We start from the raw sequence: 20,530 nt of genomic DNA on the forward strand, positions 1-20,530 counted from the left end.
GTTTCACTCATAACAGAGATTTACTTTATTGATCCCGAGAGAAATTAAGGTTTTACTGCTGCAACATTTCCACTGTGTGTCTGTGTCCTTTGTGTCTCAGTCAAAGGTCTCAGGTCAGTTTAACAGGAGGACTGGTCAGGGAGGGTCAGCAGATCCTGTGGAAGAGCCCAAAGTGTCCCTCCTCAGTGTCCTGCAGCGTCACAGGAGAGTCCAGGGGGAGCCAGGTGACCACAACAGGAAAGGCCTCATTCTTACTTCTGGTATTTCGATTGGTGACAATATGGTTCGTTCACTCAAAGTGTTTCTTGTGGAAACTCTTGGAGTATTTCCTGTGGAAGGTCTTCTGCCACATTTGCTGCCACACAAGGAGTAAAAATCCTGTAGCAGCTCAAATATCCGGAGCTAGTTCCTCTGCCTCATGCATGATCTTCATGGATACAGGAAAAACAAACAGCTCACGTCACAGAATCCAGCAGTTCCTAACCTGTGTCCTTTGACCTTCACATACTGCACTTCTATGTGCACTAGTGTGTGCGTGTGTGTGTGTGTGTGCGGGGGGGACCTTCCTCCATTGCTGGGACCTAAATCCATTATTATTACTATTGAGGGGGAACTATATTTTTATCCCTTAAGTACAGTACATTTTTCCACAGGGTTTAGTTGATCTAAGTTTACTCAAATAGGGGGCATGTTATAGTTAAGTTGTTAGTTGTTAGAGTGTTTTAGTGATCTCTCCTGTGCCCTGTTCAAACTCTTCTTATGGTTAGCTGTAAGATTCTGTACACAGCTCCGCCCACAAAATATACAAAAGCACGATACAAAACAATACACTGAAACCTATAAAACTGGAGTGTCGAAACTTTTTTCATCAAGGGCCACATATCTAAGCACAGACGAATCAGAGGGCTGATCAAGGGCCGTAGACTGGTGCTCAGTACAGTGAATAATTGAAATATGTGCATGTTTAACACGTTAGAATGAACCATCATTCTAACGTCTTTTTCTAAAGTCTTTATTCATGCTAAGATCCTTAAAGCCACACACTAAATATTAAATATTAGCTTTATCAAGGTAGATTTTTTAAAAACTTGCAGTAAAAAGTTCATTTTTAATTGATGCAAGGTAATTTGAGCCAATTCACCTGTAAGCCTGAGGCAAGTAGTGACTATAGCATCATTTCCTTAGGGCCAGTACGGGACCACTTTGAAAGTCGTTGGATAATCAGCAGCACTCCAATAGCGACGCACACGGGGCAGCATGTAAATAATGCCAACCATGTAACTGAAACTGAAAACACATCCAATATTCAGAGCGGGCCATCTACAGTGTCTTAAAGCTAAAGTGCGTAATAATAAATCCACATTTAGTCAAAGTCTACTGTGTCCAGGTAAAGTTGAACATAAACCAAACTCCACGAACCTCCTCCTTGGTCCTGGTAAAAGTGTAAATCCCAAATGTGGTGTATAAATACAGTGTGGACGACATGTGAGGAAAGATGCAGCCAAACGTATAATAAACCTCCACCTGCATACAAGTAACTGCATAGTAAAAGAGTAAAGTTATTGATCAAAACTACAGCATGTGCTCTGCGGCGATGTATTTGCTTTTACGGAAAAAAATAAATGAATCAATTAATGAATCATTGCATTTATATAGCACCTTTCAAGATACCCAAAGTGCTTTACTTTTTTTTTTTATTATTCATTCACTCCACACTCAGTGGTGGCAAGCTACTACTGAAAAGTGAAACATAAGCGTGAAACAAAGTTAAAATGTGAGGATCAGCTGTGCATGCTGGTTCATTTACATGTATGTGCTTTTGAGTAATGTTTAAACATTGATCTGTATTGATTCTCCAGTCTTTTGACAGCTGACACACCGTTGGGTGTGTCTTTCAAAACCTGTGTAACACCCAAAACAGCCTGGGCCCATTGTGATGGAAATACTCCCCTGGTGGAGCTGGGCCCTCCTACAGTGTGTGTGTGTGGTTGTGCCCGCTCTGAGGACAGTGTGTGTGTGGTTGTGCCCGCTCTGAGGACAGTGTGTGTGTTGTTGTGCCCGCTCTGAGGACAGTGTGTGTGTGTGGTTGTGCCCGCTCTGAGGACAGTGTGTGTGTTTGGTTGTGCCCGCTCTGAGGACAGTGTGTGTGTGTGGTTGTGCCCGCTCTGAGGACAGTGTGTGTGGTTGTGCCCGCTCTGAGGACAAGTGTGTGTGTGGTTGTGCCCGCTCTGAGGACAGTGTGTGTGTGTGGTTGTGCCCGCTCTGAGGACAGTGTGTGTGTGGTTGTGCCCGCTCTGAGGACAGTGTGTGTGTGGTTGTGCCCGCTCTGAGGACAGTGTGTGTGTGTGGTTGTGCCCGCTCTGAGGACAGTGTGTGTGTGTGGTTGTGCCCGCTCTGAGGACAGTGTGTGTCTGGTTGTGCCCGCTCTGAGGACAGTGTGTGTGTGGTTGTGCCCGCTCTGAGGACAGTGTGTGTGTGGTTGTGCCCGCTCTGAGGACAGTGTGTGTGTGTGGTTGTGCCTGCTCTGAGGACAGTGTGTGTGTGTGGTTGTGTCCGCTTTGAGGACAGTGTGTGTTTGGTTGTGCCAGCTCTGAGGACAGTGTGTGTGTGTCTGGTTGTGCCTGCTTTCGTGCCCACTCGGTGTATGTCCCTAAACACTGTGCCCTCTGTGTTTTAGACTAAACACCCACGCTCAGAGCTGAGTTACCTGGTGGACCGACCCAGACGAGTAAACAGGTACAAAGCACACTACACACTGCACACTACACACAGCACACTGCACACAGCACACTGCACACAGCACACTATGCACAGCACACTGCACACTACACACAGCACACTGCACACAGCACACTGCACACAGCACACACACACTACACACTGCACACCCACACTGCACACTGCACACACACACTGCACACTGCACACACACACTGCACACTGCACACACACACTGCACACCGTACACACAGACACACTGTTTTGACCACAAAAGCCTCTTTTTTACCATGAAATATCCAAAAGGTAAATGCTTCACAACACAAATCTGCATTTGAACAAGGTCCATTTACATAGTGTGATTTACATAGAAAATATCATGTATATTTTGCATATCACGTGTTATTATGTGTGTTAAGTGCATGCGACAGGTTAGACTCGTTTCTCTAAAACGTAGTTCACATGAGGATGGAACGAGATGAGACACGAGATCGGGGTCCACGGGAACAAGATGAGATTAATTGGATTTTTAAAATAACATTGTATTTTGAATATAGGTTATGTGCTGATAGAGCTATCAAAAAAAAAAAAAAAAAAAAAAAAAAAAAAAAGAAGACAAAATTAAGTCATTTTCATGTCGTTGCCTAAATGCACTAAACAGCTTTTCTACTTTTAACACCAGTTGTGCAGTGTAAACCCCCACATGCATCACTACTGATTATTACAATGCATTTAATATACAATATGTCTGTTACACTTCATTTGTACTATTGAAATGATTAAGCTAAAACTGAAGTGCTTCTCTCCCTCTACTGCTGCTCTACATGCACAGTGCAGAGGGATACAGAGGAGGAGCGCATCTCTCTCCTTCTTTCTTACTTTAAACTTTAAAATTATGGATGAAGAAGGTCTAAATATCTTTGTGGATTTTTTTCAAACAAAGTTCAATATGGAAAACACCGCATGCTCTGCACAGTTTGCAGGTGAATTAGATGCGAAATATGTGATCATATTATTTTACCATCTTCTATAACCAACTTTAGCTCTGCCTCAGTGTTGATCCTATCTCTACGAAATAAAAACTGAGACAGAGTTTAAAGTGTTCTCTGTCTGAATATGTGCGCTACACGTCTCTGTGTGAAGGAGTCTTTTATGATATTCAACTTTCTGGAGCTTGAGCAGGCATAACCCTCATGTCTGTGCCAAACGTAAAGCCGGAGGAAGAAATCTGGTGAGATGGTTTTTCCTGTGCGTGCACAGTCTCGTGGCAATTTGATCCGAGAACTCAGCCCATCCCTAGTTAGCCCATCCCCATTATTAGATTTAAGAATTCACTACAAATCTTTTTTGGGGAAAATTATAGATCTCATTTTTAAATGCGGGCAGCAGATAGGCCATACATAAAGGTGTGTTACCTAGCTACCATAATGTAAGCAAGTGCCAAAACTTGCCTAAATTTCACAATAGTTATAATTTATAAAAACATATTAATATTCATATTAATATGAATATTAATTGTCAACAAAGAAAACAAAGGGTGGAGGATTTAAATATAAAATATAAAACAAAATTTTTAATTTAAGATATTTCACATTTTTTCCCTTACTTCATAATTCCATAGATCATACATTATATATGTGTAATCTTCTGTGTGTTCAAAATGGAGAAAATAATAAACATGAAAACCAATAAATGAGAGAGTGTGTAGCCTACAATTTTGCTCATCTGTGTGTGTGTGTGTGTTCTGTGTGTGTTACAGCTCAGCGTTCCAGGAGGCAGACCTGGTCAGCTCTAAGGACAGTGGTCATGGAGACAGTGAGCAGGGGGACAGTGACCACGACGCCACACACCGGGGACACTCCTCTGGTGAGAAATACTCCCACTACTGCACATACTAGTACTGCTATGTGTCTGCTACTGCCAATGTGTCTGCTCCCAACTGGTGTATAGTATATAGTATAGTGTGCAGTGTAGTGTGCAGTGTAGTGTGCAGTGTAGTGTGTAGTGTAGTGTGCAGTGCAGTGTAGTGTGCAGTGTAGTGTGTGTAGTGTGCAGTGTAGTGTGCAGTGTAGTGTGTAGTGTAGTGTGCAGTGCAGTGTAGTGTGTAGTGTAGTGTAGTGTGCAGTGTGCAGTGTAGTGTGCAGTGTAGTGTAGTGTGCAGTGTGCAGTGTGCAGTGTGCAGTGTAGTGTGCAGTGTAGTGTGCAGTGTGTAGTGTGCAGTGTGCAGTGTGTAGTGTGCAGTGTGCAGTGTAGTGTGCAGTGTAGTGTGTGTAGTGTGCAGTGTGTAGTGTGCAGTGTGCAGTGTAGTGTGCAGTGTAGTGTGTGTAGTGTGCAGTGCGTAGTGTCGAAAAAATTTACAATTTTTGGGGCATGACAGAAAGAGCTAAGCTTAAAGTTATTGATTTATTTTGTTATATTATATTCATATTAGAGAATAAATTCATTTTTCCTCATTTTTTAAAACTTAAAACTTTAATAAATCAGCCTTGGAATTAAATATGAAAATATTATCAAAATCTTGTTAAATACAAGACTGTAAAGTTTGGCATGTGTGTAGGTGCTACTTTATATTCTAATGTCTTTATGGGATAAAAATGCATTTTGAGCAAACGGCCTTTGAAATGACATTGTCTATGGAGGCAGGTCATGAACCGTGAAATGAAATAAAAGAACATTTTGTGTGTTTATTGGACAGTTTTGTTGTTTCCACATGAACGCTTCTTTGTTAAGAAACCAAACTGACCAAAAAACACACAAACAAAAAATCCCTCCTGGAAATGAAAGGAATGTCAGTGTAATATAAGGATGTGTGAAACTGTGCGAGTGTGTGTATGTGTGCTTGTGTGAGACTGTGTGTACTGTGTGTGTGTGTATGTATGTGTGAGCAGTTATTGAACCTGTTGTGATGCACTCCATGAGGCTGTTTGTGTGTGTGTGTGCTCTGTGAGGCTGTTTGTGTGTGTGTGTGTGCTCTGTGAGGCTGTTTGTGTGTGTGTGCTCTGTGAGGCTGTTTGTGTGATGTGTGCTCTGTGAGGCTTGTTTGTGTGTGTGTGCTCTGTGAGGCTGTTTGTGTGTGTGTGTGTTCTGTGAGGCTGTTTGTGTGTGTGTGTGCTCTGTGAGGTTGTTGTGTCTGTGTGCTGTGAGGTTGTGTGTGTGTGTGTGTGCTCTGTGAGGCTGTTTGTGTGTGTGTGTGTGCTCTGTGAGGTTGTGTGTGTGCTCTGTGAGGTTGTGTGTGTGTGTGTGCTCTGTGAGGCTGTTTGTGTGTGTGTGCTCTGTGAGGTTGTTTGTGTGTGTGTGTGTGCTCTGTGAGGCTGTGTGTGTGTGTGTGCTCTGTGAGGCTGTTTGTGTGTGTGTGCTCTGTGAGGCTGTGAGTGTGTGTGTGTGTGTGTGCTCTGTGAGGTGTTTGTGTGTGTGTGTTCTGTGAGGTTGTTTGTGTGTGTGTGTGCTCTGTGAGCTGTTGTGTGTGTGTGTGTGTTGTGTGCTGTTTGTGTGTGTGTTCTGTGAGGCTGTTTGTGTGTGTGTTCTGTGAGGCTGTTTGTGTTGTGTGTTCTGTGAGGTTGTTTGTGCGTGCGTGTGTGTTCTGTGAGGTTGTTTGTGTGTGTGTGTGTTCTGTGAGGCTGTTTGTGTGTGTGTTCTGTGAGGCTGTTTGTGTGTGTATGTGTGTTCTGTGAGGTTGTTTGTGTGTGTGTGTGTTCTGTGAGGTTCTGTGAGTGTGTGCGTGTGTGTGTGTTCTGTGAGGTGTTTTGTGTGTGTGTGTGTTCTGTGAGGTTGTTTTGTGTGTGTGCGTGTTCTGTGAGGTTGTTTGTGTGTGTGTGTGTGTTCTGTGTGTGTGTGTGTGTTCTGTGAGGCTGTTTGTGTGTGTGTGTGTGTGTCTGTGAGGTGTGTGTGTGTGTTCTGTGTTGTTGTGTGAGTGTGTGTTTCTGTGTTGTTTGTGTGTGTGTGTTCTGTGAGGTTGTTTGTGTGTGTTTGTTTTGTGTGTGTGTGTGTGTTCTGTGAGTGTTGTGTGTGTGTGTGTTTCTGTGAGGTGTGTTGTGTGTGTGTGTGTTCTGTGAGGTTGTTTGTGTGTGTGTGTTCTGTGAGTTGTTTGTGTGTGTGTTCTGTGAGGTTGTTTGTGTGTGTGTGTGTGTTCTGTGAGGCTGGTTGTGTGTGTGTGTGTTCTGTGAGGTTGTTTGTGTGTGTGCGTGTGTGTTCTGTGAGGTTGTTTGTGCGTGCGTGTGCTCTGTGAGGCTGCTTCACTGCCCTGGGATGCGGTGGTAAATCTGAGTGCTGTTAATGTCAGTGATGTGGGAGCAGGGCCCTAGGGACGTGAGACGCTTTGTAAGAGGCTCCTGTAGCACGGCCAGTCCGCTCTGTGCTGCACACTAAAGACACCATTCATTTGTCCACACGCTAATGCTCCCTGCTCTACACACACACACCATCACACACACCATAACACACACACACATACGCAGGGGACATTTCCTCCATCTTAACTACATCACATCCAAATAGTGATTTTTAACATATGCAACATGACGAGTGTTTTGTATAGACTCTTTTAAAGTGGTGAGGGCCGAATGCTGTCACGATACTAAAATCTCAAACTCCATTTTAATACTCAGGAATAGACTCGATCAAACTTTCTTTTCTATTCCCATGTGTTCTTATATATGGGCCCGGTCAAGCAGAAGTAAATAGCAAGGCCAAAAATTCAATTCTGTTGACCTTTTTTCTGTACCATTTTTGGTTCTAAAGTTCCATACATTTTAAACAGACCATGTATGAAACATGGAACAAAAATTATTTCCCAAATTTCAAAGACCTGCAAATCATGTCAATAAATGGATGTATTTCATCATATCTTGTGTTATTCCATCTTTGAACTGTTGATGAAGGTACATGCTTTTAAAAAAAAAAAAGTATTTAAAATGAAAAAAATTTGCTTGGAAGGACTGACATATTTTATAGAAATAGTTACTTTTCATTTTGAAGTAATATTAAAGTATTCAGAAGAAAAAAGTTGACAAATGATGTAAAATCCTGCACCTTCTACTTGTTTGAACAATTTTCCCTCTGTTACTTTTCCCTCCGTTACCATGACTTTTCTTCATAAAAATTCTCATTAGTCAAAAAGTAAGAGGTTTTTCAACCTAATCTTGTACCATATGGTAGAAAACTATATGAAGCAAATATTCAAACCAGTTTGTTAAGGATATGTAAGTGAGAACCAAGAGTTATCACTGTTTGGATTTATTGCCCAAAAAGTGCTGCATATTTCATTCCCTCCGTTACCGACATGAGTTTTTAAATTTTTTGTCAACAACTTGAAAGAATATCACAGGTTTAACTTGACCCTGTTGGAGTGTAACTCTTTCCTACATTCTGATACTTTACTTGTTTCAATAGTCCCTCTAGTTTCTGAATAAGAGACATTTGAATGTCAAAAATCTGCCCGTTTCCCTCCGTTACCACTTGACCGGACTCGTGTGTGATCCTCAGTGGTCCAGTAGGTTCCATAGTGGTCCATGGGTGTATACTAGTCTATTTCTGCCTATTTTTGATTGATTTGATACTAGTTTTTGGTGTTGTTTAGTATCAGATTTTTGATACATTTGACAACCTTACATATTATTGTACTTTTACTTGAGTACACCTTTCCAGTACTGTTTCCACCACCAGATAAGATAAGAGATATCTGTGGCTAAACCTCCGCAGAAGCTCAGCAGGGCTGGTGTTCTGTTGAAATGGACTGCCCCGTCGAAATGCAGCCTAAATCGACAGTGACGTCTATTGATTGACACTACCCAGTCGAAATAAGCTACTTTACATTTTAAGTTGTAGAGTTGTATAGATCCAATAAAGCCTGACCTCCCCAGTTTTACAACATATTTCTTTGGATTAGAGATGCAGGTTTGATGCTGTTTACACACGGTGATCACACTTTATACCTTAGTTACGTCAAATTTCAACTCATTTATATGAATCTGCATAGGTAGTTCATTTGGACAGTTGTATTCTGCTCAAATAGGCTCCGACTAAAGAGAGCACATATAACAGGATAATTTAGCCATGGAATAAAGCTCCCACCGTAGAATGTCCATTTTTCACTATTTAGCTGAATTTGGGTAGAGGAGCTCATTTTGACAGGCTGATATCTTCTATCAAATAAGGCTCCCACTATAGAAGAGAAAGAAATGACTGGAAACACTGAAATCTTTATATTAAATAAATATCACAGGCTACAGTGTGAATTTCCTGTTATAATATAGTGATATTTTATTTCTACAGCACCTTTCTAAACAAAGTTACAATGTTTTCTAAACATGGAAACAAAATAAAATACGATATAATGAAAATAATAAAATCAAATATTAAATCCAAACTATTCAATCATCTAATGTAGGTTTTCTGCCTCAAATTTAACACACACACACACGTCAATGTTTAACTGAACAAACAGACAATAAAACCAATACACTTTTAAAATGTCACTTGTTACTTCACTTCCGCCTCGGGAGCTCAGATTGACAACATAAACTGGAACAATGCTTGGGGGTCGTGCTCACACACACACACACACACACAGTAGTGTCAGGAAACTCGAATCGATGAGTAGCTCAAATCGACAGGACACAGCCTGGTTAGTACTTGGATGGAGTACCATTGGGGAAATCAGGTGTCATAGTGGGCCGCCAATGACAAAAGCATTGCTGTGTCCTTAGGCAAGACACTTCACCCACATTGCGTAGTATGAAAGTAGGGTGTGAATTAGTGATGGTGGTGGACAGAGGGGCCGAAGGAACAGATTTGTAGCTTTGATTCTGTTTGCCCCAGGGCAGCTGTGGCTATAACTGCTGAGTTTCAGATAACATCACTGCATTCTATGGCCCAATATTAATTAAAAATTGTAAAAACGCAAAATTATGTCAAAATACGCTTAATTCTTGGATTTGGTCTATAATAGAAAATACCAAGTTGAACATTTGTGCATTTACCTTTTGGATATTTTATGGCAAAGTACAATGTAATCAACAGGGAAAACTGGCCCTTGGCCCCTGCGTGCGAGTACGACATCATCACATTCTAGAGTCTGAAAACTACCAATAGTATCTTACCACCACTGTGTACGGAGTGAATGAATTATGCAGGAAATTGTAAAGTGACTTTGAGCGTCTTGTGTAAGACTAATGCATTAATTTGATAGTATCTTGGCTGTGTGTGGTGTGTCTGCAGCGCTCTGTCCAATGAGTTTGTCAGTAGCAGTGAGCCCAGTGTCACTCTCTCATCAGCTCATATGCAGTGTTGGGGAGTAATAGATTACATGTACCAGTGTTACGTAATCAGAGTACAAATTATGAGTAACTGTATTCAGTTACAGTTACTGTTTCAATGAGAGGTAATTGGATTACAGTTACTTTGTTGAAATAAATACATACATAAAATACATGGCGGTATTTTCCTGTTTACACATTTTGGGCTCGACCTCTTATTTAAATTTTGTAAATTTATTTTGGTAAATAATCCACTCATTGCCGGAAACCCAAACAGAACGCACCATAAGAGCGATGTAAACGTCATGTTAATGTTGGTGGCGTCGGTCACACAATGGACGAGGTCGAGGAGCGAGTAGAACAGAACCAGCAGTGCACGGGCAAAAACACATTTGTGTCTTGGAAATTCAGACATCACTTTGTATTTAAAGAAGAGAGGGACGGGCCTATGGTGGGCGGGGTACATGGGAGCACGCCGACCACCCACTTCTCCCGACGTGAGATATAAAATAACCTACAAGTTAAATGTCAAACTGGAGCTATTGGCAATGGAGAAAACAACCTGCATAGGCTCATGATATTCTCCAGAAGGCTTCTGTCTTACAGTAACCTACCACACGAGGGGACATGCACACAAACACCCACAAACACCCACAAACACACATAAACACACACCTTCATCATCGTTATCAACCTGAGAACGTGCAGACCATGTCTCCTTCCGTACTGCACGGACACCGCCGTCCTCCTGTGTGCCATGTGTGGACCATGTTTTCTCGCGTAACAATATCAAAGTAATCCCAAGTATTCAGATTACATTACTCACTTTAAGTAATTTAATGGATCACATTACAAACTACATTTTGGGGTATGTAATCTGTAATCTGTAGGGGAATACATTTTAAAAGTAACATTTTAAAAGTAACCTTCCCAACACTGCTCATGTGAAGCAAACACAAATGCATTTGAGAACTGTCTCATCTGAACATTTAACGATACTAAGAAAGTCACACTCACAGGACAGAAATGAACCTTTCCTGAACCTTTCCTACATTGTATTGTCTAAAGAAAGAGAGTTTTTTTTTCCCATTTCATTTTCATTGTGGTACTGGAATTGGTATAGAGTTTGAAATGTTAGTATCGTGACAACATTAGTTATAATACGTTTGAGTAAAAACATGTGAAATAATGGCCCCTCTCTCAGTCGGACACTTTTGTAGCGGTGGAGCGGCGCAGAGGGGAGGGGGAGGGGCCGTCGTCTGATAAATTCCTCCTCAGGCCTGCGTGGCACGTTATCGCCGCAGTAACAGCTCGCTGATCACTAATTCATTCCTCAGACCTCTGCATACCAATTACCAAGTGAAGGTTATTATAGGCTCTTTAGGTTGGGCCAGTGCTGCCCAGAGCTGCATGCTGATGTGAGCCGAGGAGTGGAGCCAGGGTCACACCCCGCACCCCCAAACACACACACACACACACACACACACACACACAAATCACTTTTTTTTCAATTTTGATTTTTGATTAGATTAGATTGATTGATTAGATTTTTTAAAAATAAAAATGTCTCTCAGCATTGATTTCATGAACACAAACAGTGCTCTTTTAATTTTCTATTTGTCATTTAACACAAAAAAATGTATCGCATTTCTTCCTCCAAAGTCTTAACTCTGCTCCGTTCCAGATGATTTTCTAACAGAGGTCTGGTGTGGACCTCTCCATTCTCGAACCTATAACCTCATTCTCATTATTGACCATTAGATATGACTGATTCACCGTCTCCCATCTTTCTATTAATTGCTCAGATGTAGCGCACACACACACACACACACACCTACACACACACACGCACGCACGCACACACACACACACACACACACACACACACACACACACACACACACACACACACACACACACACACACACACACATACATAAACACACAAACACCTCTTTGGGGTTTTTTTCTACGATTGAAATGACACACCTTCAGCTGAGATGAACTTTCCCAACATGAGCCGTATGATGTTCACACTCTGTCAGTGTGTGTGGCTCTTTTGGGCACATGTTTGGTCTTGGTGCTTTACTATAATTCTGTGAACATATTTATACATATGGATTTCTGTTGTTAAGAGACTGGGCACTTTTCCAGGCTGTTAGCGATGGCCAAATGAATGGGCTTTGTAACAATGCAAATTCCCCGTGTGCTGAGCGCTGCAGACACAGCCTAATCTCCTTTGGAGGATCACTGGACAGCTCAGCCTGGACTTCACACACACGCACACACACGCAGACACACACACGCACACACACACAGACACAGACACACACACAAAGGCATACACAGGCATACAAGCACACACACACACACACACCCACACACACACACACACACTCGCACGCGCGCACGCGCGCACACGCACACACGCACACACACGCACACACGCACACACACACACACACACACACACACACACACACACACACATAGGCCTGACAAACATGGCACAGAGGCTCACACATGTGGAGCAATGGTGCGACATGTTCGTTTCGCACTCGCACACAGAGCTGCAGCTGGTGGAGCCGTCACCACAGGGAGCAGCACCAGTCTACTGCTCCTGCCCCACACCTGCACAAATACCTGCACAAAGGGAATGCTGGGTAATCCAGGACAGCCAACGTGCCGGTCTGTACACGTCGCACCTGCAGCACCTCCACCACACGCTTTGAAGCTCTTTGAAGCTCGGAGCTCATTCATGCACAGGACCATGAAAAGACTCAGACAATGCACCATGTTAACAAAGTACCTGTGAATGTCTGTCCACACGCTAAAGCTGATGTGGGCTGTAAGAGCAGCACAGTCACCTAGACCTGAAGCACCACACAGCCCCAGCCCCAGGCCCAGGCCCAACCCCAGGCCCATGCCCTCACAATCCCTTCTCACTGCCTGGGGCGTGAGCTGTGTGAGGTGTGTGTGAGCTGTGTGTGAGCTGTGTGTGAGTGATGTGTGTGATGTGTGTGTGTGATTTGTGTGTGATGTGTGTGTGATGTGTGTGATGTGTGTGATGTGTGTGTGTGATGTGTGTGTATGTGTGATGTGTGATGTGTGCGATGTGTGTGTGTGATGTGTGTGATGTGTGCATGTGTGTGTGTGTGATGTGTGTGATGTGTGCGATGTGTGTGTGTGTGTGTGTGTGTGTGTGTGTGTGTGTGATGTGTGTGTGTGTGTGTGTGTGTGTGGTGTGTGTGTGTGTGGTGTGTGTGATGTGTGTGGTGTGTGTGTGTGATGTGTGTGATGTGTGTGTGTGTGTGTGTGTGTGGGTGGTGTGTGTGTGGTGTGTGTGTGTGTGTGTGAGCTGTGGTCGCTGCACTTCCACAATTTGCCTGTGCCTAACCCTGGTCCTGGGAAGCTTCCGAGGAACATTTGAGTATGGAAATGTGTGTGAATGCAAAGCACTGGTCTGGACTTGTGGTGTGTGACTGTGTGACTGTATGGGCGAGTGTGTGTGTGTGTGTGTGTGTGTGCACTTGTGTGTGTGATTGTGCGTACAGCATCCACACACTCAGTGACCCTGTGAGAAGCTCTGGCTCTCTGAACAGATATGATTAACACATGGCAAATAACGTCAAAAGGAAATGCTACAGGTTTTGAAGATCTACAGTTCACTGTTTCCTTTTCAGCTCAGGCAATTTGTCCTGGAGCCATAGTGGAGGAGCCATAGTGTCCTGGAGCCATACTATAGGATCACAGTGACTGTGTCCCTGTGTCCCTGTGTGTGTTATGTGTGATTGTTCATGCAGTGTCACTGTCCTTTTGCAGGGGCAGACCTGTTCTCTAACTGCACAGAGGAGTGCAAGGCGCTGGGTCACTCGGACCGCTGCTGGATGCCCTCCTTTGTGCCCGCTGAGCGCCAGGGCTCAGACTACCGCAGTAACCTCCACGTGCCCGGCATGGACGCTGTCCCAGACACTGAGGTATTAGCCTGTCCCCAGCTCACGGCCGATCAGTCATTCTCCACCTTTGGCAAAGAGATGCCCCTCAATCACCTCCATCAGCACCTCCCCAGCCCGCAGCATGGTACCCCCCTGTGGAGCCCGCTGGAGGCCTACAGGCCCAGCTCCAGAGTGCCCTTTGCCCCTGCCTATTTGAGTGAGTATGATAATAGTGTCCCCTCTGTCTCCCCATCCCAGCGCCACAGCAACATATCCAGAATCATGAGCAGTTTCTTTACAAGGACCATGAGGCCTGTGCTGACCTGATGGGACTTGACTTTGACTTATAAATCATTCTGGAAATGTTGGGTGTGCATTCAGTATGGGAGACAGAGCTAAATCAGCTGCTTTGATCCATCTGTTGATCCAAATCTTTATAGAATTATATTTTCTCAAACCCTTTAAATCCTTTCCTCTGAAGCCTTTCCCAATTTTCCAACATGTCTGTCATGTCCTCATCCTGCTATCACCTGCACGTTTCACCCCCTTCTCACACACACATACACACATGCACGAGCACAGTCACGTGCACAGTCACGGGCACAGTCACGTGCACAGTCACGTGCACAGTCATGTGCCCAGGTACCAGCCCCAGGACTCTGACTGAAACTCCACAAAGGCCATTGTGAAGTGTGCTGGTGCAGGCAGCTGGATCTGAGTGGAATTAAAATGGCTGCTCCATGGTACAGACACTGATGCACTAAAATGTCTGCTTTTAATCAGAGGAGCACAACATCTCATTCTCATTCAGTCTGGAGCACTGGATCAAAACAGTGGAGATAAGTGAGGACTGCAAAATGGCCCATTTCCCAGAAAACAACAGTTTTAAGTCCAGATAGAGGCTCCATCAGCGTGCACAGGATATTAGAATGTGGAGCGGCGCTTTGAGAGGTCCTTTTTCATTACACACAATGAGCTGCATTATCAGAGCACAGAAGCACGGCCCAGCACGCACAGCTGACACTGTCAAACATCAGTCCATAGATATAGAACGGTACAGCTCGTGGTCAGACTCTTGCCGTGTGTTAATACCGCACCCAGGGCTTCCATGATCTGAAGTCACTGAACAGCATTTGACCAAATTCTTTTTTTTTTTTTTTTTTTTTTTAAATCATTGAGGGAAGATGCCACATACAGACTAAACCAAGAGTAAACCAGGAGTGATCTGGGACTAAACCAGGTTTGAACCAGGACTATACCCAGGACTAAACCAGGACTAAAACCGGGTCTAATCCAAGACTAAACCAGGTCTAAATCAAGACTAAACCAGGTCTAAATCAGGACTAAACCAGGGCTAAACCAGGACTAAACCAGGGCTAAACTAGAACTAATCTTGGACTTGAGAGACTTGCACTGGTCCTTTCGCCTGCTGTTACCCGATGGTCTGTGCGGGCGCATCTCCAGGCCTGTTCTGACACTCGGAACCATAACAAAGCTCCCTGTACAAAGTACCTGTACTAAGATGGTGGCTTTGTTGACACATTTGTTCCAGTAGATGGCGGTTGTCAATGTGAGATCTCCTGTTCTATGTCTATGACATCAGTCAAATGTGCAGATGACGGCTGTGCTTGCCTCAGTGGGCATAGTGGAGCATGAAGTTAAATGATGTTCTGCATTACTACCTCGTCTGTCCAGTGCCGCTGTGAGGCTCGGTTAAATGTTACAAAGCTAACAGAGTAAAGCATATGTTTTATCACACATGACTAAGCTGGCACTGATCTGTAGCTAACATCACTAACGTCTCTCTGACTGCTGCTCAGGGACGTCACCAAACCCTCCACTAGAACACACGGTGACAGCACATAACGAGACATGAGGCTGTGAGAACACGTCATGGTGTTTAGCAATATGTAGAAAACACCGGAAACAACATTCTCACTATATTTCAGTGCCAGGTCATGTGTCCGTGTAGACTTTGAGTCTTTAGTGTTCACAGACTCCTAGGTAGGTTAGCGTCTGGACAAAAACTTTGCAAACCAGAACTAATTAATTTTTTAATGGTTTGCGGTGGTCCTCACTTCCTTACACATTCTGAGCATCCTGACTATTCACCACGATGAGTTTATGAAGAGTTTTCAGTTCTTAGAGATCAGAGCAGAGTTTTGCCCTAACAGTAAAGCTAATAACTAACATTTTAATGTGCACTTCTAATTATTGGACAATAAAACATTTTATAATTAGATGTGGACAGTAAACAGCAGACTTATTCTGACATCAAGAGCAGCTTATATCTGGGGCAAGGCAGACTCTGCTCATCTATATGGGAAACATGTAGAGGCCCTTTAAATGAAAGCTTCTGTTGTTCATACTTCAGTCTGGTTTGTCCCTCACTGGGCTGGTGACGAGTGCGTTTGTGGTCTCCATGGCACCCACAATAATGTCAGCGTTTCCCATGAACAGTGCCCTTGTGGTGGCTTCACAGAGGGGCTCCAAGAGGGGCTCCGAGAGGATCACAGGCCCTATGCTAATGAGGGCCCCGCACACAGGGAGGACAATGGCCCCGGGGCAGACTAGGGTGGGGCTCTGTGTGTGTACTAGAGGAATGATACTGAAAAGGCCGAGGGCCCTTAATCTTATCAGGAGCCGGGATAGAAAGAGCGGTTTGTTGTGAGGCCTGGGGTCAGGGAGGGGCCCGTGATTACCCCCTTAGACTCCAGGGGTGCAGAGGAGGGGGGTGTGGGTGTGGGGGCTGTGGGGGACAGTGGGATGCTTGTCTTTTATCTGCTCCTCCGCCCATTTGCGCTTGTCCTAAATAAATTGGCCGTGCCATATTCAGTTATAGTGATCCCCTGACACATTTCCCACAGCCCTGTTCACACACACACACACACACACGAGGATGCTCCACTTCCTCACCCCAAATCACCCCACATCAGTCCGTCTCATCCCCGTCTCTCAACCTGATATATATTGTCTAAGCAGATGTTGAGGTCAAAATAAGTCCAGTGTGTACTGTTTGCATGTCATTATGAAGAGCTTCATTATCACAAACTGTATGTTAGTGTGCTAATTGTTATTAGGGTCACAGTAAAACTCTGCACTGGTCTGGCTTTTTTAAACTCACTGAAAAATGAGGATGCCCAGAATGCCTGATATGTAAGGAATCATTTTGTCACTGCAAACTGCAGTCAGTCACATGTGAGTGAAAGCTGGTGGCTGTACTGCAGTGGCCCAATGGAGCATGAGGCCACACATTTTTGTTCTCACAGTAAACAGAAAGCTGAAGCACATGAACTGTGTAAATTGGACGGGCTTTTAGCTGTTATTTACACTGTGGTTGCTAGGTAACAGTTATGAACTTACCTCCAAGGATGTTACATCTGCTGCCCATGTCCAAGGAAGTACACTTATAATCTTCACCAAAAGCTCAAAAGGAGAAAAACAAAGTAAAAATCTTCAGTAAAATCCTTGTAATTACGTTAAATATAATATAAACTTGCCTGATATGGTGTAATAGTGGTCTATAACACACTCCTGCCCTCTTTTCAAAGACATTTCAGTCAAATTTCCTCTAACCCAATGATCAGCCCAAAGTCTGGACACACCCTCTCATTCATGTTTTTTCTCTTTGTGTACTGCTTTAGATGCACCCAGAACACAAAATAAATATGATGGATGATATATGGAATTATGTAGCAAAGAAACAAAGATGTTTTTAAGTCTCCTCCCTTTGCTTTGTGGACAGTGCTGCACACCCTTGTCCTTCTCTTAATGAGCTTCATGTTGAAGTTTCCTGAAATGGTTTTCGCTTCAGCTGTGCTGCGTCAGGGTTAAGGTCTGCCAAAAGTGCAAACCTGGGTTCAAAGCAAAGGGTGGAGGCTATTTTAAATGGTTTCAATCTAAAACATGTTTTGAGTTCTTCTGAGTTTCTTGTTTGCTACATTCCACGTGTGTCACTTATAGTTTTGATGCCTTCAATGAAAATCTACTGTGTAAATAATCATGGAAATAAAGAAGAAAATGAAACGTCCATTAAGTGTGGAACTGTGACTGTGTGCATACTGAGTGTGCGGTGGCCGTGATGTGTGAGCTGGTCAGCAGGCGCTCAAAAATTTGCTTTTATTCACATCCTATTTTCTATTTTGGAAATTCAACATTCCAAACGCCCATGGACTTTCCTTCTGAAATGTACACAGCACAATGTACAGAACTCAAGAGACCTCGTTATGGCACTAAGGGACTCTGAGCATTTTCCCTTGGAACAGAATGAGCTTGTGCTTAATGTATTTTTTCTGTTTGTTGCAGAGAGGAAAAGGCTTTGCTAGCTCATTCCGCATGGACATCCCAGACACAGCGTGACTTTGCACAATCAGCCCCGGCCCACACAGAGTATGTACACAGTACCAGGGGCCTCCGGGAGCCCCTCAGCGGGACCACTGCCAGCCCTGGAGTGCTGTTGGGAACACGGGGAGAGCGGGGCGGAGCCGGACTCTACGCCCCACCGTGGAGAGCTGTAGTGGAGGGACCAATCACGCGCCTGTTTGTTGATCTGGTGTGCCTGTTTACAGCACTGGACTCACGAGTGACAGTTTTTTTTATACTAAGTGGAGGACTCATGGCCTTGCTTCCACCGCCCGTCACACACTTCAGCTCGCCAGACACCGCCATGGGACCGCCATGGGACCACCGCAGAGTCTTGTCCCGTCAGAAACAGCCATATGTTGAAGAATACCAAATGCTTCACTGGTCTGAGTACTGGAGAGCCATCACCGTACCACTTCTGCCCGAGATGTCAACCCAGTCCCCCTGGATATGTTTGGATGTAAATGACTGGGAGTGTATTGGGTCACATGCCTTGGGGACGTTGTTTTGACGGTTGTAATCATTGTATATTTGCATCGACCTGTACAAGCAGAAGGTTAGAAGTACTTCACACTTTGAGTTAGCGGTCATTCGCGCCACGCTGGGTCCTTCTCCGAGCTGGTGTGCTGTGCTGGAGCGGACTGTAGGGGGCGGTGGAAGAGACGCCAGCGCCGGAGAGAGGAGCCACAGAAGAAGCCCTTTACCTGTACAGGACCCAGCCCCACCCCCATCCCCTGCTCCCCTCTGTCGGCTCGGGCCCCCAGCTCGGCTCAGGGGCCAACGCAAGCAGAGGGCACACGCTGTCGGACGCACGCCTCCCCTCCTCACCTGTCAGTATAAACAAGTGACTCATTTAACAATCAAAGAATTTTTATATTGTAAAAGTCACGATCGGGTTTGAACCTTGTAATTTTTTTTAAACAATGGCCAATTTGAACTGTTTTGTTTAAGTGAAGCTCAAATGTGATTAATTTGTGAACTATATTCCTTAAAGGTGCACTATGTGATTTTTCTGGTGGATTTCTCATTATAGTGTTGTTATGGCTGTGCCTGAAAATTTTCACAGTATGGCATTAATTAAACATGAACTGATTGAATTAGTGGTGTTTTTACTGCTTGTACAAATACTTTGAAATACACACATCTTTTTTCTGGGGTATTAACTGCTAACACATTACATATTCATATAACAGATCACCATGTTACCTGCATCCTTTGCTCCCCACACAAAGTCACTCCCCCTTCAGAGTGCTATCACAACACAATCAGCACGTCGCATCAGGTTTGTGAAGTTGTAGTGTATTCTTTGGTATAATACTTTTGTATATTTATGCACACATGGAAACGGGTGATGTAGACGTCTGGGTTAAGCGTTGTACAGATTCATCCAGCAGGACCCATGAGAGATCACTAGATTACTCAAACATGGATGAAATAATAAAACCTATTCCGGCATGTGTTTGATGAGGGAACAGTATGACATTGTAGAAAGCTCCAAAAAGTCACATTTGGGTAGGGTTCCCTCTCCGCAGACCTGTCCTGGAACTTGATCTGGTGGTGTCTCTGGCTCGTCTCCATGGAGATAGATGAGGTTAATTCCATACTGTGGGACCTAGTTTGTGATTTTGTTCGCTGACAATGACAATAAAGCTATTCTGATTCTAATGATTCCAGACAAAGTGCTAACATCTCCATGGAGACAAACAGGACGGCTGATCCTCCATCAGAAAAGTGACCAAGTGCACCTTTAAGTTTGTACACTGGCTTTCTCCTCCCTATGGTGTTTTTGCTGTGTTGAATGGAAGGCTGTGGTGGTGCGTGTCCGGCAGCTGGCCTCACAGTACCAGTCCTTTCTATCATGTGTGACCAGTGTTTACTGTACTCTTTTCAGACCTTTGCAGCTTAATATTGAAATCTCTATATAAATCTATATCTGTGTTGGATTCTTGGTTTGCTTTTTCACTCACCGCGCAGGCAGGGGGTGTGTCTTTTGGGGTGGTTCACTTCCTCCTCCTCCTCACTCCCGTCCATCTCCTCACGTCTGCTTTGGAATAAAAAGCTCATTGTTTAGATGATGGTGCCTCTGTCTGTACAAATATTTTTAGCAGAGAACCACTCAGACCACCCTATCTGCTTTTTTTTGGTGAAAGCAGGTCTTCATTGAGGGAGGACACACAGTTCTACAAATTTTACTCAATGAGAGCTGCTTTGTTGCCACTCAAGTTCTTGCATTCACAAAATTCAGACTTTTATCTTGTCTAT

At 44.0% G+C, this 20,530-nt stretch overlaps 1 protein-coding gene across 2 annotated transcripts in view; it reads left to right on the forward strand.

The window, feature by feature from the left end:
• The window catches only part of pcdh10b (protocadherin 10b), a 24,224-nt gene extending 5,918 nt beyond the window's left edge, over positions 1 to 18,306 (forward strand). Inside the window, exons 2-5 of one of the 2 annotated variants that reach the window (XM_055159382.1) lie at positions 2,678 to 2,736; positions 4,478 to 4,584; positions 13,794 to 14,123; positions 18,212 to 18,280. In XM_055159382.1, the coding sequence (XP_055015357.1) occupies positions 2,678 to 2,736; positions 4,478 to 4,584; positions 13,794 to 14,123; positions 18,212 to 18,231 (516 nt within the window). In that variant the 3' untranslated portion in view covers positions 18,232 to 18,280. Of the gene's footprint in view, positions 1 to 2,677; positions 2,737 to 4,477; positions 4,585 to 13,793; positions 14,124 to 18,211 lie in introns of both variants that reach the window. The other variant, XM_020919988.2, reaches the window with a different exon arrangement.
• The last annotated feature ends 2,224 nt before the right edge of the window (positions 18,307 to 20,530 follow it).

Source organism: Boleophthalmus pectinirostris, unplaced genomic scaffold (assembly GCF_026225935.1).
Source record: "Boleophthalmus pectinirostris isolate CB_2022bp ecotype Guang Dong unplaced genomic scaffold, ASM2622593v1 HiC_scaffold_23, whole genome shotgun sequence".
Taxonomy (NCBI): domain Eukaryota; kingdom Metazoa; phylum Chordata; class Actinopteri; order Gobiiformes; family Gobiidae; genus Boleophthalmus; species Boleophthalmus pectinirostris.